The sequence below is a fragment of the Mesoplodon mirus genome (assembly GCF_964341445.2).
Source record: "Mesoplodon mirus genome assembly, chromosome: 11".
NCBI classification, from domain to species: domain Eukaryota; kingdom Metazoa; phylum Chordata; class Mammalia; order Artiodactyla; family Ziphiidae; genus Mesoplodon; species Mesoplodon mirus.
In genome coordinates this window covers 48482790-48498398 of record NC_138987.1, presented here as the reverse complement: position 1 = coordinate 48498398, position 15609 = coordinate 48482790, and the positions used below count along the sequence as shown (strand labels likewise).

General features: G+C 37.6%; 1 protein-coding gene across 2 annotated transcripts in view; it reads right to left on the bottom strand.

Annotated features, from left to right (window-relative positions):
• The window catches only part of PDZRN4 (PDZ domain containing ring finger 4), a gene marked incomplete at its 5' end in the record, with an annotated part of 383776 nt that overhangs the window by 141025 nt on the left and 227142 nt on the right, over positions 1 to 15609 (bottom strand). Inside the window, one exon of one of the 2 annotated variants that reach the window (XM_082636896.1) lies at positions 10068 to 10136. The exons of the other annotated variant lie outside the window; for it this stretch is intronic. Within the exon in view, the coding sequence (XP_082493022.1) occupies positions 10068 to 10136 (69 nt within the window). Of the gene's footprint in view, positions 1 to 10067; positions 10137 to 15609 lie in introns of those variants that run through there. 2 annotated transcript variants of the gene reach the window in all.

Below are 15609 nucleotides of genomic sequence, written 5' to 3'. Positions count from 1 at the left end.
GCTGTTAAAACAGATGGGGAAAGTGGTAGTAGAGAGGACCTGCTTCTCGTTGTTATACAGAAAAGGCCATCTCTGTAGAACCCTCTGAGGAGAAATATAAATAGCATCTATTATCCCCCTGCCTTTCTTCATCCTTTCCTCCTTCCCTCCCATTTCTTTTTCCTTCTTCTTTTATCAGACGTTTATTGAGGACCTATGATGTGCCAGGAGCTCAGTATTTATGGATCAGTTTAGTGAATAAGTATGGAAAGCTCAAAGGGAGAAGAATATTTGATATTTATAATAAAATGAACATGGACTTTGGCATTAGGCAAATCCCAGTTTGAATCTCAGGTGTTCTACTTGCTGACCATCTGAATTTGTCATTTGATTACTTTGTGCCTCAGTTTTCTCATTTGTAAAATGGGGACAATATTAGCTAACTCACAGGGCCACTGAAATGAGATCATAACCTCAAAAGTTACCATTTATGGCATCCCCATAATGTGTTATGCCCTTTAAATATATCTCATTTAATCCTCAATGAAACCCTTCAAGGTTGATATTACTCAATTAAACAAAGGCTCAATGAAGTTAAGTAACCAATTCACAGTCAGAGGAAATAAGTGGTGCTATTGCTTGATTCCAAAGGCTCTGTTCTTTCTCCTGTGCTCAGTGCCCTCCTATGTATCACATTGTGCTTGGGCACTATTTTCCATGTTGTCTTAACAGTGAGGTTCACAACAGCATAGGCAGAACTAACTTCAAACAAACAAACAAAAATATGAGCTGCTAAGGAAATACAGAGCACACACTTAAGGAGTGAATTGCAAAATCTATCCATTGCAAATCAACTTAGCATGGCTGTGCTCTTTTAAATAAAGTGCCAAGAAAACAATATTTACACATATTCCATCATTTAAATTGACTTCAGAGACGCTATTTGATTGCATCCTTATGGTTTATAGAGCCCTGCAGTGATGCCTGGCACCAAGTCCATTCATTTTTGCAGGAAGATCAAGATACTCAACTATCCTCATCCCATATCCTGCTTTGGTCAGGCCGTTTGTCCCATTTTCCCTAAATATGTCCAATTAGTCATATCCTATGACTTTGCTTTTACAATGAATCCTGGACATCAAATATACTACATTGACTGACTGGATATACAATAATTATGCTGAACTTAAAAATAAACCTTGGCTCCTAACCTAAGCCACTCTAAATAAGGACTACAACCATGAAGACCCTTAGATTATCCTTACCCATATAGAACTGCCCTTTCTCTGTAATGTCTGCTGTGTTAGGGTTGTACATTTCCACATTTATCTTCTAATTGCTTTGTGATTAAACACCTTGAAGACTGACTTCTTAGCTTATGCTTCTTTTGCAACCTCTGTTGCTACCTAGCACAGTACTGAGCACAAAGCAGGTACAGAATAATTATTTGTGGTTATTCAAAGTTTCCCAAACTTTCCTTTACTTCAAAAAACATTAATATCTGAATTCTACCATAATTCAATTATAGGAAATTATTACTATCAGTGATTACAAGAGTGGTCTTTAATCCATGGATTTATTATTTTTCAAGCCATACTTAGTAATTCTCTTTGTTCATATACCCTTGAAAAGAATTTTTTTAATTTTTATTATTTAAGTAAAGGTACCTGTGACAGACCCTTAAGAGCCTTAGAAGTAAAAGGTTAGTTCAGAAAAAATCTAATTTCCACTGAGATGAGAGCAAGTTTCTAAAAATTTCCTACAGTATTCCTAAAAAGCTACATAAAGCAACAGTGGGGGGATGTTCCTCACTAGGACCCAAACTACCATTAAGCAAGATTTATAGTTTGTTACAAAATGGCACAAATTAGCAATTAGATGTTATATGTTGGAACAAAGGAGAATATGGGGCTGCTACCTTTTAAGCTTTTTGTTGAAAGAAACAAAGAACTCTTCATAATAAACTTTAAAGCTGTTACTCCACATTGGGAGTGAAAGAATTAAGAGAGAAGGAATGAATATAGCTGGAAGGGAGATGGAGATGGATGGAGCAGCTTATATGGATGACTTTGGAAACGTTGCATTAAGATATGAAAATCACAGTTGTATTTGAATTACCTAGAGTTCTAAATCTGAAGACAAAATTACCACCCAGTGGTACCTAAATCCTTATTAGTCACAAGAAGAAGACATTTATTAAGAATAACACCTAAAATTCTTATGCTGTATGCCGCAGAATGGGTTATAAGAGAAAACAGTGATTGAGGCAGAGCCTGTTCTGGGCAACCTGCTCACATTTCCTTCACGAATGATAAACTTTTCAAGGGCAGAATCCTTCATAGGACTACAGTCTAGGGCCTCTACTTGAGTACCTAGTGATTTAATTTTTGTATCTTTCTTAACCATTTAATAGGATTGATTGAATACCTAGTAAATGACTTGTAAAAATTCAATATATGAAAATATACCCACATAAAATGAATTTATTGAACAGTGATTGGCTGCTGTGCAAAGATTTTGCACTCTCAGTTAATCTTCATAAATAGTTCCTCTTGTAAAGTTCTGAAATCACAGTTTGCTAAAGATAAGCAGCCCATTTGCTACTATCTAACAGGATTGGAAGTGAATAAAAAAGTGCATATGTTATGTAATGATGTAAATAAAATTATGTATTTTAGAAATATTTCCAACAGATATTGAAATTAAAGAATTTTCTAATCAGATTATCCCACTTAACTAGCAAATTCAGGTGAGTTGAAGAGTCAAATATCTCAGCATATCTATTAGCTAAGTTTTCAGCAACACGTCTCCTTTGTGTGTAACATGGAACCAGTGAAAATGTTTTCCTCCGGTATTTCCTCTAAATAGAAAGATATGCAACTAGAGGTAGCTGATCTTCTCCTGGGTGTAGAACAATTCAATAAGTAAAGAAAATTTGAAGAAATTAAAGGTATACATTAAAAAAATATGTGATATTCTGATCCTTATAGTAGAGAAAGGCACTTCATTTATTAAACCTACCTAAATCATTAAGATATTTATTTTTATTCATATCAAAAATGCTCTAACATTTAAGGTTTTCTTCAAAAGACTTGGATAAGGTAAAGTGTAACTAAAGGTAAATGTCTTATTTTTTAATCACTATATTATCACCACCCTATGCACATCATAGTTCAAATGTGAAATCAATTTATCTTACTTTTCAAAGCAGAAGTAAAGATGACTTTCATTTTTAATATTCACAATTTTAAGCAATTTTGCATTCTAAAAAAATCAGGGCTAAAATAATTCGTACTCCAATGTTAGTAGTAACTCCATTTTTTATAATCTGCCTTATCCCAGAGAAACTTCTTTTTTTTTTTTTTTTTTTTTTTTTTTTTTTTTTTTTTTTTTGCGGTAGGCGGGCCTCTCACTGCTGTGGCCTCTCCCCCTGCGGAGCACAGGCTCCGGACGCGCAGGCCCAGCGGCCATGGCTCACGGGCCCAGCCGCTCCGCGGCATGTGGGATCCTCCCAGACCGGGGCACGAACCCGTGTCCCCTGCATCGGCAGGCGGACTCTCAACCACTGTGCCACCAGGGAAGCCCCCAGAGAAACTTCTTGAAAGTGCAGTCGACTCATCTTTGAATCCACCACTTTCTGGATTTTGTCCACATTTCTCTATTTAGATGCTCTGTTAATTATCACCACTGACCTCGCTCCTGGTTAGGTTCCTCAGGAAGCTAATTCTGAGACAGAGTTTAGTGGGAAAGAGCTGAGAAGCATTCCCTCTGTGGAAGGGAGGAGAAAGAAGCAGGACTGGGCAGAAGGAGAACTGAACTATGATGCAGGCCCAACAACAGTTGCAGGGAGCTCTGGAGCTCGAGCTGCCTTTCAGAGGGTCCCAATTCAGGCTGAGATGCCCAGGCCCGTGTAGACTTGCATCCATCTGCCATTGGAGAGATTGAGCCTCCTGGGAGGGGAATAACCTTGGGTGAGGGGCTCTCTGCAGATAAGACAGTCCCTGAGGGGCTGACAGTCCTCTCAGCAGCTGGGGCAACAAGTCCTTCCTGAAGAGGGACCCGGGCAACATACCACATATTTTCATATCCAAAGACACTGCAGTTCTTATCCTGTCTGACCACATTGACCACTCCTTTTTAAACACCTTCTCTGCTTGGCTTCTCCCACTATTCTTCTCCTCTTCCTTCTCACTCTATAACAGTTTCACTTTTTCTCCTTTTCTTTCTTCTCCTTTTTGTGTTTCTTAATATTGTGTCCTTGGTTCACAGCTCTCCTCACTGTTCAGTTTTTCTCCTCACTTTTTACATCCTTCTGGGTGATCTCATCCACCAAACACATATATGCCAGGTCTTCATTTTGAATATTCACTGTCTGCCAGCATTGCTCAGATAGCCCATGATGAACTCAGTGGCCTTCTCTCCTCTTTCCAGAACTCACTTCCCTTATCTTATTTCTCCTCTGTAAGTTTCACTATACCTCCCTGGTCTCACAAGCCAGAAGCCTAATGAATTTGCCTCCTCAGGGTCTCAATTCTGTCCTCGCTTTTACATGATTTCTATCACTAACTAACTCTGCAACAGCCTCCAAATTAGCCTCCCTTGTAGTTTTGCTGTGGTACCTACCCCATCTCCAACCCAAGCCCAATGTCCCCAGACACACATCACAGCCAAGTCTACACTCTTAACTCCTAACAGAGTGATTTCTCCCTCTTTAAAAACAAACAAACCAACAAACAGGCACAATCCTGGGACATGGGATACTCTCCAAAGCCTGGTGTTGCCCACCACCTCTCAGGCCATGCTCTAGAGCCTGCCTGCTACTTGAGGTTTTAGTAAAACTTGTCACTTGTATTCCCCTACTCCAGGTCCATTCATACCTAGCACCTGTTTGCCACCTCCATGGACTTCTTTACCCTTCCATCTCTTTGATTCTCTCTCCCTTCTCATCTCCCCTAATGCCCCCCCCAACCATCAAGTCCCTTTGCACTCCTCTAGAAGTCTGTCAACATCTCTGTTAATTCAACATTTTCCTTATCACATTATATGAAAATTCTCTGCTTATGTGTCTTTCTTCTATTGCCATAGTGTGCTTCTCAAAAGCAAGGACTGTCACATCTGTCTTTGCATCCCCCATGGAAAAAATGAGGACTTGGTACATATTGGACAATCGAAGCTTACTGAAAGTAGTTTATTGAACTGAACAGCATGGCTAGAGTTTAAGGCAACTGCTAATTGGTTGACAAAAGCAAGACATTATTGTGATGTGTCCTCATTTTTTCCTCTGATTGTAAAGGATAGATAACCTCATTCAAGAAAATTAAAATGAATGGAGAATTTATTATAGAAACATACTGGAACTGGGGAAATGAGGCCTCTCTGAAGACCTGTTATTTATTATTTATGCTTCTCTTTCTCATGACCCATGTGCTCGTAGAGACACTTTGTCTAAAGTGTCTCTGATTCTCAATATATTTGATCCTCGTAGATCTGGTGGACCACAGACCCTCAAGCTTCCCAATCTACTTAAAGCCTTCTCCCTCTCGCGATCTCTCTCTTTCTCCCTCTGCATTCCAATCCCCTTAGTAATGGCCTGTTTCCCAATAAATATTTCTGAGACTGAAAAAAATCCAATTGCACCCTCAACTTCATGTACTAAGTGACTGCTCCTGGTTTAATCAGCTGTTAGATATGGGACAGAGAGGAAGGCAGAGTGATATGGTCTTTCACTAGAAGCTATGGATGGGGCAGAGGCTATGGTCTTTCAAGGAACCATGGTGGGACTCAGTGAGTGTCTGCTGGCAGGGTGGGGGTTAAAGGACAGTCAAGCACCTGACCTGCCTTCAAGGATGCACAATTCAGACAGATGAATGTAAAAAACAAGAAACTCAAAAAGTGCAAGCAAAATGCTATGAGAGTTCCAAGGTGGGAAGACATCAATTTTTAAAAAATCAATAATTGCAAAAAGCTCTCTGCCCAAGGAGACATTCAAGCCAATGGGGCAGGTTTGAATAGCTAGTGATGGAAGAAAATAGACAGTGATGGGAGTGGATATAGAGGGCGTTCCACAGAGACTGAAGGAAAAGAACTACATTACAAGGGTCTAAGTTGGGAAGTCAACTTAAAGAGAAAAGCAAAAAGATTGGTCTAGAGAGATTATAAATTGCCCTGGGGGAAGATCCGTGAAAGAGAAAGCCAGAAAGGAACCTAGCACCAACTCAGAAGGTCCTTGAGTATATTGGAATAAGAAGTTCTACTTCATTATATAGTATATAGTAATTGGGAGTCATTGAATACTTTCTAGAAATATTGTTTTAGCAACAGCAATCAGAGTGGACTGGCACACTGACAAATTCTAAGTGGAAAAGTTGTTACCATGATATCAGAGAGAGTTAATAAAAAGAATTGTGATTATGGGAAGACAGGAATTGATGCTGGGGAACATGCAGAAATAAAATAACCAGAAGGTCACTGTGTGGATGAAGAAGTACCTATTTTAATTCGGTGTTTCTGAGTTTCACTGATAGCAAGAATGATGGTGAGACCTTCGCTAGCAGCAAGGAGTGTGGGGGAAGGATGACATTTGGGTAAGGAGGTTAAGACATTATGAAATGGGTTTACATAGTATGAAACAAAATAAATTTCTGAGGGATATGGGATGGTTACTAGAGAAGGGAGACTACACTAGATTAAAGAAAGTTGAAGAATAAAGGAGACTTGAACATATTTAAAAATTATAGGATGCTATCCTGTAACTCCTTGTTGGGATTTTGTGAGGATTTAATAAGACGATGCTTAGAGAAACAGTGCTTAGCACAGTGCCTAGAATAAAGGAAGTGCCCACTGTTAGCTGCTGTCAATACTGTGATTGTTGTCACTGTCCATGAAGGTTCCATTTCAGTTTTGATACTAATTCATGGGTGCAGGTTGTGGGGAGACCTTCCAGTTGTGCCAAACCAGTCAATATTTGCCCCCATTTGGAACATGGTATTCAACACCAATGAACACCCCATTGATAAATTTCCATTATTTAATCAAACAAAAAGTTACATTTGATTTATGTATGAAAAATCAAACTTAGAAGTCAACAGATTTAGATATTACCATACAATCTCCCTCATAAATAAATCTGTTTTTAGGTCAGAAATGCCTAACAAGCTACTGCAGCTCTCTTGGTCCAGCTGGCTATTTAATCAGATTAGTACAAAACAGGCAATTTAGTTCGTGTCAATAGAAGGGCCTTGTTCAAATTACCCATTTATTAATTCTTAAGAGGTTAATAAATAACCTACTTTGAATAAAATAAATCACTGCAGATAACAGTTGTGTTCCTGGCACATATAAGAGTTAATAGATGCATGAAAATTGCTTGGTATGAAGGTTACTGGATCTACACAAACCCTAGATTCTTGCATCTGTGTTCATACTGGAGCCGGATTGGCCCAACTCCAGCTGAAAATAATTTTCTTGAAGCAACATTCTTTTTCTTCTGTCAACTGAAAGCCTTAACTCCTCTGTAGGAGCAAAAAATATCAACCAAATTTAAACTTGACCTCATTTCACACTTAGGTACATTATTCTGATTGTTTCACTGGACTCCTCAGTGAGCACATTTGCTTTTGTTACAAATCTGAAACTGTATTCTACTTGGCCCATATTATCAGTTAGCAAAATCTAGAAATATAGAAAGAACATTTTTAAAAGTTCAATGTCATAATGATTCTGTTATAGAGAAATAATCCTTTTGCTCTTGGTCATGTAGGTAGTATTCACTGCTAGTCTTAAATTTTCACATCCCCTGATAAACTTTAATTTGCCTTAGCTTGTAAGAAATAATAACAAAAGAAACAAAAAGGCAGGTGCCCTGAGAATTACATCTATAAATAAATACATATGATTTGGACCATCAAGTGTTGACGTTCGTGTGAGCTAATTTGCTTTAATATACCAGCTAGAAATACACAGGCTTCCAATCCCCAGTCACTTTTGTATATAATATCCTCTCTTCTGGGGGCAGCTATGTGCCCTCGTGAACACCTGGTTAAAAACATGCTCACTTTCATGTGTGCTCTGAGCTGCTGCTCCTCCCAATAAAAATAGAAACTAGTCTGCAACACCACACGGGGCTCCCGTGTATGATATGAGCCTATCACTGGTTTCCTTTGATATCTTATCTATTCCATTAACTCAATAAAATAGAGCACAAAGTTAAGGACAAACTGTAGGAGGGCTCCCCTTGGAAAACACACACAAGACCTTTAAGCTGGGGTTTTAACATCAAATAAAAGCCAGTTAAATGGAAGCTAATACTTCATTTTCACCCCCTTTATTAAAGATCATAAGTACTACAATTCAGGAGTAGAGAAAATAAAATAACTATATGAAGGAGTACAGGTAGAAGCAATAAAGAGTATGGCTTATCTATTTTCTCAAGATTTAGGAAGCACTTAAAGGCAAAACTACAGACAAGCACTCTAAAATTCTACAACAAAGGCTCCTTAACAAATACAGTGGTCCTTTCTGGATGCAGAAATCTGGCTTGATTTCTTAGCAGAAGATAAACAGCTTAACCGAGGCATAATCAGGGAAGATGCCACCTACTACTTCCTCCATATTATACTTTTATGTCAATTTAGTAATTCAGAGAAAAATTAGATTGATTAATCCACTCCCCTGCTCCTCCACCACCCAAAGAAAAACAATAGTATAACTCAAACTCTTATAAACCAAACTAAAGGGAAGTGTTCCACCTAGAGACTGTTTTCATGAGTCCAAGCAGATGAGAGCTTAGCTAGGAATGAAGATGATTTTAACCTAGGCTCACAAGTTGGTAGTAAAAAGAGAAGCCAAAGGTATTGCCCCTGGTGTAATTAACAATGTTAATCTTCTTTTTCCTCTCTATGGTGATAAAGGAGTCATTTTTATATTTAATTAATGCAGAGGATCATTTTGGAAAGTGGCTAATGAGCCTCTGATCACATTACCATGAAAATGTGCATTAACATTGCAACTAAGGAGGCTGTTTCATGTGTAGCAAATCCACTTTGTAATTAGCCCACTGTGAAATGAATCACGTCAGGGGGAAATCTGAGGGAACCAGTAGGCAGTGGGCACTTGGCGACTGCTGTGCCCACAGACCACCAACATCCCAAACATTGTCTTTCATCAGCAATATCATCTAAAAACAAAAGTAGTAGTATGTCACATCTGGGACAAACCGGAAGAAGGGAGGAATAAACTTTATTTTGCCAAACAAGAAATTTGGACTTCACACACCCCCAGGGAAACCTGCCTAAATAAAATGGTGAATTAATAGAATTCTATGAAAACTCTGAAGGCTGGGAATATCATTTTCTTATTTTTATTCTGAAAAGCCCTCAGATACACATTAAAGGGACATCCAAATTTACCCACAGTTTTCCTTTTTATGACAATACAAATATTGTAATAAGCTCTTGAAATTAATTTCTAGTGCTAAACAGACAAAGAAATTATAAAAAAGGATCCAAGAACAAATGATAAGAAAATTCCTTTATCTACTTTTTTAATCCAAGCCGAGACATAGCATGTATTTTTTTCTCATAAAATACAAATATACCAGGTCTTCCTCTTAAAACCAAAGCACAAATTCCTAATTAGTCAAATAATTCTTCTGACTAACAAGATTTGGCAAGAAACTTTTCCTGTCTATTCCAAATAACTGAGCTCACAGACCTATTAAATCCCAATATTTATGCAGACAATGATACATTTGATTTTCAAATGTCAACTCTATTCCAAACTGAAAGAGGGGCTTCAAAATATTACAGACATGGATCTCAGTGTTACTCCTTTTACTTAACTGACATCTTGGCAGTAGATACAAAAAAAATGTTAAAAAGAATCCCACAGGAAGTCATCTGAAGGGGGAGTGGCAAGGAAGCTGAAAACTGCCACCCCAAACCAAAATAAAAAGCCCCCAGCCAGCAAGTCTACCCTTCATTCTGAAATCTACAGAAAGAAAAATTAAAGCTAGCCACAGTTCATTTACCATTTTTCAGACAAACACAAAGCCTGGCTATTTCGTTGCTGGTAACAGACCCTGCACTCACCTGGGAAACTTCATACAGCAGTTTGTAGTGTTCCTCTCTTTTCTGAAAAGTGCACAAATTGCAGCCCATTCTAACAAGCAGAGGGAGAGAGCAAATCTTCTAATTTCCCCAGAACTGAAAGGCAAGAGAACTGAAAGGGAATCACCCTCCAGACTTGACTACTGTTTTTCATCAGTCACTTCAGTCCAGAAACACAGACAAACCGCTGTTAGCTGGAAGCACAAGCCAGGGTGCTGTAGAGCAGCATGCTCTTCTTCGCTTTCCCTAAGTATCTTGCACTCACGGATACACACACAGAGTTTCCAGTCAGTTCATGGCAACACTCCCCCTGTCTCTGCATCAGTGCACATGACTACACAGATTCCAGCTCATGAATATTAATAGTACCTCATTGATTATTTATGACAGAACATGTTAGCAGGGAGGGGTGTCATAGCTGCTGCTGGTGACAGATGAATATTCACTAATTAAGAAGCAAATGTAGTGTGGTTAAACAAAATTCACTTATGTCAATACCATCTCTGTTTATTAAGGATAGAGGGGTTGAGCATAGGGCATTTCAAAGAAGAACATACACTTAATTTCTCCATTAATGTAAGCTTTTAATATGGGAGTAAGAAATTCAGAAACAGAAATATTATACTTAGTTAACATCTCCATGTTTTGTCACAATTAGAAGAAATATTTTCAGTATTATTAAGTCTAGGGGAATATGGATAGGAGCAATTATTTAAATTTATAAAATAAACACGGAGGCAAAGGAAAATTTGGGGAGTGATGTGGGAAAGGAACAGAAGATGGGGGGTGTCATTCAGAGTTTTAATCCTGATCCTTCAAAAATAACTGAATAGTTCATATGTAAAGACCATTACTTACTAGGGAGGAAATAAGGCATATTTTCTTAATCTAAATAAAGAACATTTAAGCAAGTATCAGTAGATATACTTGTACAGATAATAAATATTTTAATTAGATAATGGAGCATACCTATTGAATGTAAATTTGCAGCCCTGTAATACATGCAGGTCTATATTTAAAAATTAGATAAACACAATGCCTTTTCTGAGAAAAATTTCAAATGCATATAGTATTTATGCTAATTTTATTAAAGTCATATATAATATTTCAGAAAGCTGACACTGGTAATATTTGAATTCTAATGTAATGCACATTGACTCCATTTATGATTCTAAACTTAGAGTTCATAATATACAAAGGTGAACACAGACTTAAAATCTAAACTTAAATGTTTAGATAATAGAAGTAATGAATTTAATTTCATACTCTAGCAATATATATATTGTATTGCAAGCTGGCATTTTTTGTCCCTTAAAGATATGCTGCAAACAGCTAAAGCAGATAATAAAAGAAAATTCCTTTTGTTCCTGTACTGACTTATCCACAACCTCTGCTAATTAAGAAGTATGTGCTTGTACCAGCACATCTTTAAACTGGACAGGATAGCAGGTGGGTTCCAAAGCAAAAATAATGACTTGGAAACTGATGACTCTGGTTAGGAATTACATTGGATCCTGAAGATTTTTAATTGCTCAACACTTATGGATAGCTATTTTGGGGGTCCAATTTCCTAAAAGTGCTTTGTCAAATGTTTAGAATCGATAACAGGAAATGATTCTAATGAGTACTAATTGTTAACAAATTGGCTTTGCAACTAGCAACACCTCAACACCAGCAAGGAGCCAGGAGATAAACAATCATCTGCTGCTTATCAGTCATTTCCCTTGGGATGTAATAATCCGATTTTCTGGGCCTAATTTCACCTAACAGCCTGGATGTAAGCCAAGCTAAGAGAACTAGATGAAAGCGGCATCATAATTGAGGACCTGATGTGAACAAAGTTTACCAGGACTTCCTGCAAATTAGAAACCACTTGTAGTAAATATTAATTATTTTGATTCCTTTATGAAAAGGATATTTTCAAGGAAGTATTTGAGGGGACCTTTGTGAAAGCCAGTTGTGGCCACAAACAGATGCAATCTCCTTAGGTGCAGCTGTAAAATATATATGTTTGATGCTTTTTTAAATTTTAATTTTCTTTGAGTCTCTACACCACTTCCCATGAAGTGTTCTTATGCTAGAGATCACATCCTCAAAGCAAGCATTGACTGTTTTTTGAAGGATTCTATATTGCTGAGCTGTGATAGAATTAATGACTCTCAGATGTTTAAATTCTGTGCTTTAAAAAGTCAGATCAACAAAGTGAAAGAGCGGCATGGACATATATACACTACCAAATGTAAGGTAGATAGCTAGTGGGAAGCAGCCACATAGCACAGGGAGATCAGCTCGGTGCTTTGTGACCACCTGGAGGGGTGGGATAGGGAGGGTGGGAGGGAGACGCACAAGGGAGGGGATATGGGAACATATGTATATGTATAACTGATTAAATTTGTTATAAAGCAAAAAATAAAAAAAATAAAAATAAATAAAAATAAAAATAAAAAGTCAGATCAAGGAATTAGAATGCAGTAAGGCAAGGATGGTTCACTCATCTATCAATGAAAGTGTTTGCTTCCCTCACTGATAAAAGTCTTTTTGCAACAGGTTTTGAAAGCTAAGTAGGAAACAATTATTGAAGCTATGGTTGCTTATTGGGGCTTTCTTATAATATTTTGTAGTTGGCTTGTAAAGAAAAATTAAATAATCACAGCTTTAAAATATTTTCTTAGTCATAAAAAAGTAAAGAACGAACAGTGAAGCAAGAAATTTCAAATTAAAGCTATTCTTTCAGCAATAGTTTTCTTGGCTGTTTTCTTTACTCATTACTATTTCTGCTATTCTCTAATTTCTATCTCAGGAAGCAAGGGCAGCTTCTCCAATCATTTATCAAATGCTGCCCTTGGCCCATGCACCTTGGAAAGATTCCATCTTTTGCTCCTAATGGGTTCATCCTGGAGAATTGAAAGGTGATTTGAAAAAAAGAACTATAATTCCAAATTTCTCTAAATTTCAATAGAGAATGGGGGTTAGATTTTTCCAATGACTAAACTGTGAAATCTTGTATTAGAATATAAAGTTTGAAGCAAATAGAGACAAATGAGTTAACCTGAACAATGTTTTAACAATGCAAATAGATTAGATATTATCTGTTTTGGACAGTAATAATATGGAAGAGTATTAAAAATACTCTTAAAAATTTTTAAGATAAGTTGAAAATAAACAGAGAATAGATGTTTATCTTCCCAAATATCCTTAGGAACAAATTCATCAAAGTGTAAAAACATATGTTGGGTTGGGTATATATTTCAAAATATAGTTGTTTATTTTAATTGCTTTTAATTTATGTTAGTTTACTCCCCTCAAACATAGTGGCATTCAAAATAGGAGATGTTCATCAAGATCTGGACTGCTATATAAGAGGGCTCAGTGAGAAGTAAATGAAAGAAAGGAATCCAGCATTTATCTTGCTTTTCCTATATAAACAGTACTGCTAGACTAACCAAATAGTAGATGAGAGGAAGTTTCTCTTTATAGAATTATGCCAGCTAACAAACAAAAAAAGGAATGATAGAGCATGCCCATGCCAGCAGCCCTTAATTATTTAATGGACCTAGTAGTGAGAATTAATGGCTGCTGACATGACACACTCACGCACACACACAGGAGATAACTGGACATTGTGTATCACCTGACAGAAGAAAACGACACCTTTCCAAAAATGAGTCTTTCCCAAAGTTGAGCAAATTACATGGAATGTGGAGGACCAAGGAGCATGTTAAATTATGCCATAGAGATGCAGTCAGCCAAATTCAGACTGTGGGCAACTCAACATCGATAGATACACATTCCAGTTTCTGAGAGAGAGGGAGAGAGGGAGAGAAAGGAAGAGAGAGGGAAGAGGGGAAGGGAGCTAGAGAGAGGGAGATATGATGGCTAGAAAGTCTACAGATTAAAAGAGACTTTAATGACATTTTATAAACAGACATTACTAAGCTATATGTTTGGGTATGCAAATCATTTGGGTGATAAAATGATAAATAAACCTAAGAAAATGATTACCAAAAAAGTCAAGAGGATGGTTACTCCTTAGGGGTAGAGAGGGAGCTGTGTTTAGGAGGGGACACCAGAAAGTTTCAGCGTGGCTAACAAAGTTCTAACTCCTGATCTGGGTAGTGGTTTTACTAGGTGGTCATGTGACAATTCATTTAACTGAGCTTTGTTTTATGTGTTTTCTATATTTTTGCTACATTTACAAGAAAATATTTTAAAAACTAATTAACAAAGAGGGTGTACCTGGGTTCCATCCCTGGTGGTCAATACAGTACACAGTTGCAGGCCCTACCAGAGAGAGATGGACAGTCCAAATATGCCTATTTTGAGCCACTGATCTCCTTGAGTCTGTGACAGCTGCCATCAGTTGCATATGACTCTTTCTCTATTGCCTTTGCAATGACTGGGGCTGTTTCTCTTATGTGGGTGTGGATGTTCGGTAAGTAACTCCACTCTCTGACCCTCTCTCTATCTTTGCCACAGTCATGTGTGGATCTTCTAACTAGGCTGTGACTACCTATCTTGACACCTAGTATACAAATTTCCACCTTAGTCTCAAACTTGAATTCATTTTAGGGATATATCTGGGCACTTTTGAGTAGACACTTAGCTGCCTAACATTTTCTAAAGTTAATATCTTATATTCAATCACAAAGAACTGAGGCTCAGAGAGACAGGGATTTGCTCAAGGTTAAAGTGAGTAAAGAGATCTGAACTCAGTTCTCCAATTACAAATTCTGTGGTTGAATTTGATAGCTAGTTTGCTGAGCTATCTCTCTTGTAGAGGAAGCTAGAGCTACATCAATATGCCTTTACATGATCCTGATGACAGGAAATGAAGGCTAGCCCTTCAAAGTGCTGAAATGAAGTGTGAGAGAGAGAGAGAGGAGAGAGAGAGAAAGAGAGAGAGAATGAACAAACCTTTAAAAAGATAGATATAGCCTGAAATAATGAAAGTGATTTGTAGTTAAAAATGTAAACTTTATCAAACTACTGAAAAAATTTTAATATGTCACAGCTAAATCACTTCAGTTGGCTAAAACCCCTCCACAGCTTTCATTGCATGTGGTCCCTGAGTGTGCAGTAGAAAGTAGAAGAAAGGACAACTCATCCCGGTTTGCCTGGGATTTCCCTGGCTCTTAGCTCAAAGTTCCCTATCCTGGAAGGCCTACAGTTTTGGCAAACTGGTCCCTGGAATGCACACCTCTTTTTTCAGGCTCCAACAAAGCCAAACAGCTGTATACGGGTCCCCATCTCTTCCTACTGTTGGCCCAGATTTTTACTTCATCCTGCTTATTCTTCAGAAACACAAATCAAGCTATTGTGGTTCAGTTTAAATGCTCTCTCCTTCCTGGACTCTTGGAGTTGAAGTAGTGATCTCTTCAACTTGTGAGTTCTCAGTGCATTTTATCTGTATCCATCTCAAGACACATAACACTGTTACTTTACATCATTTTTACATACATTTTTACCCCTCTTATTGGACTATGAGACATGTGAGGACAGCAGTAACATAAGTCCTGGGCAACCT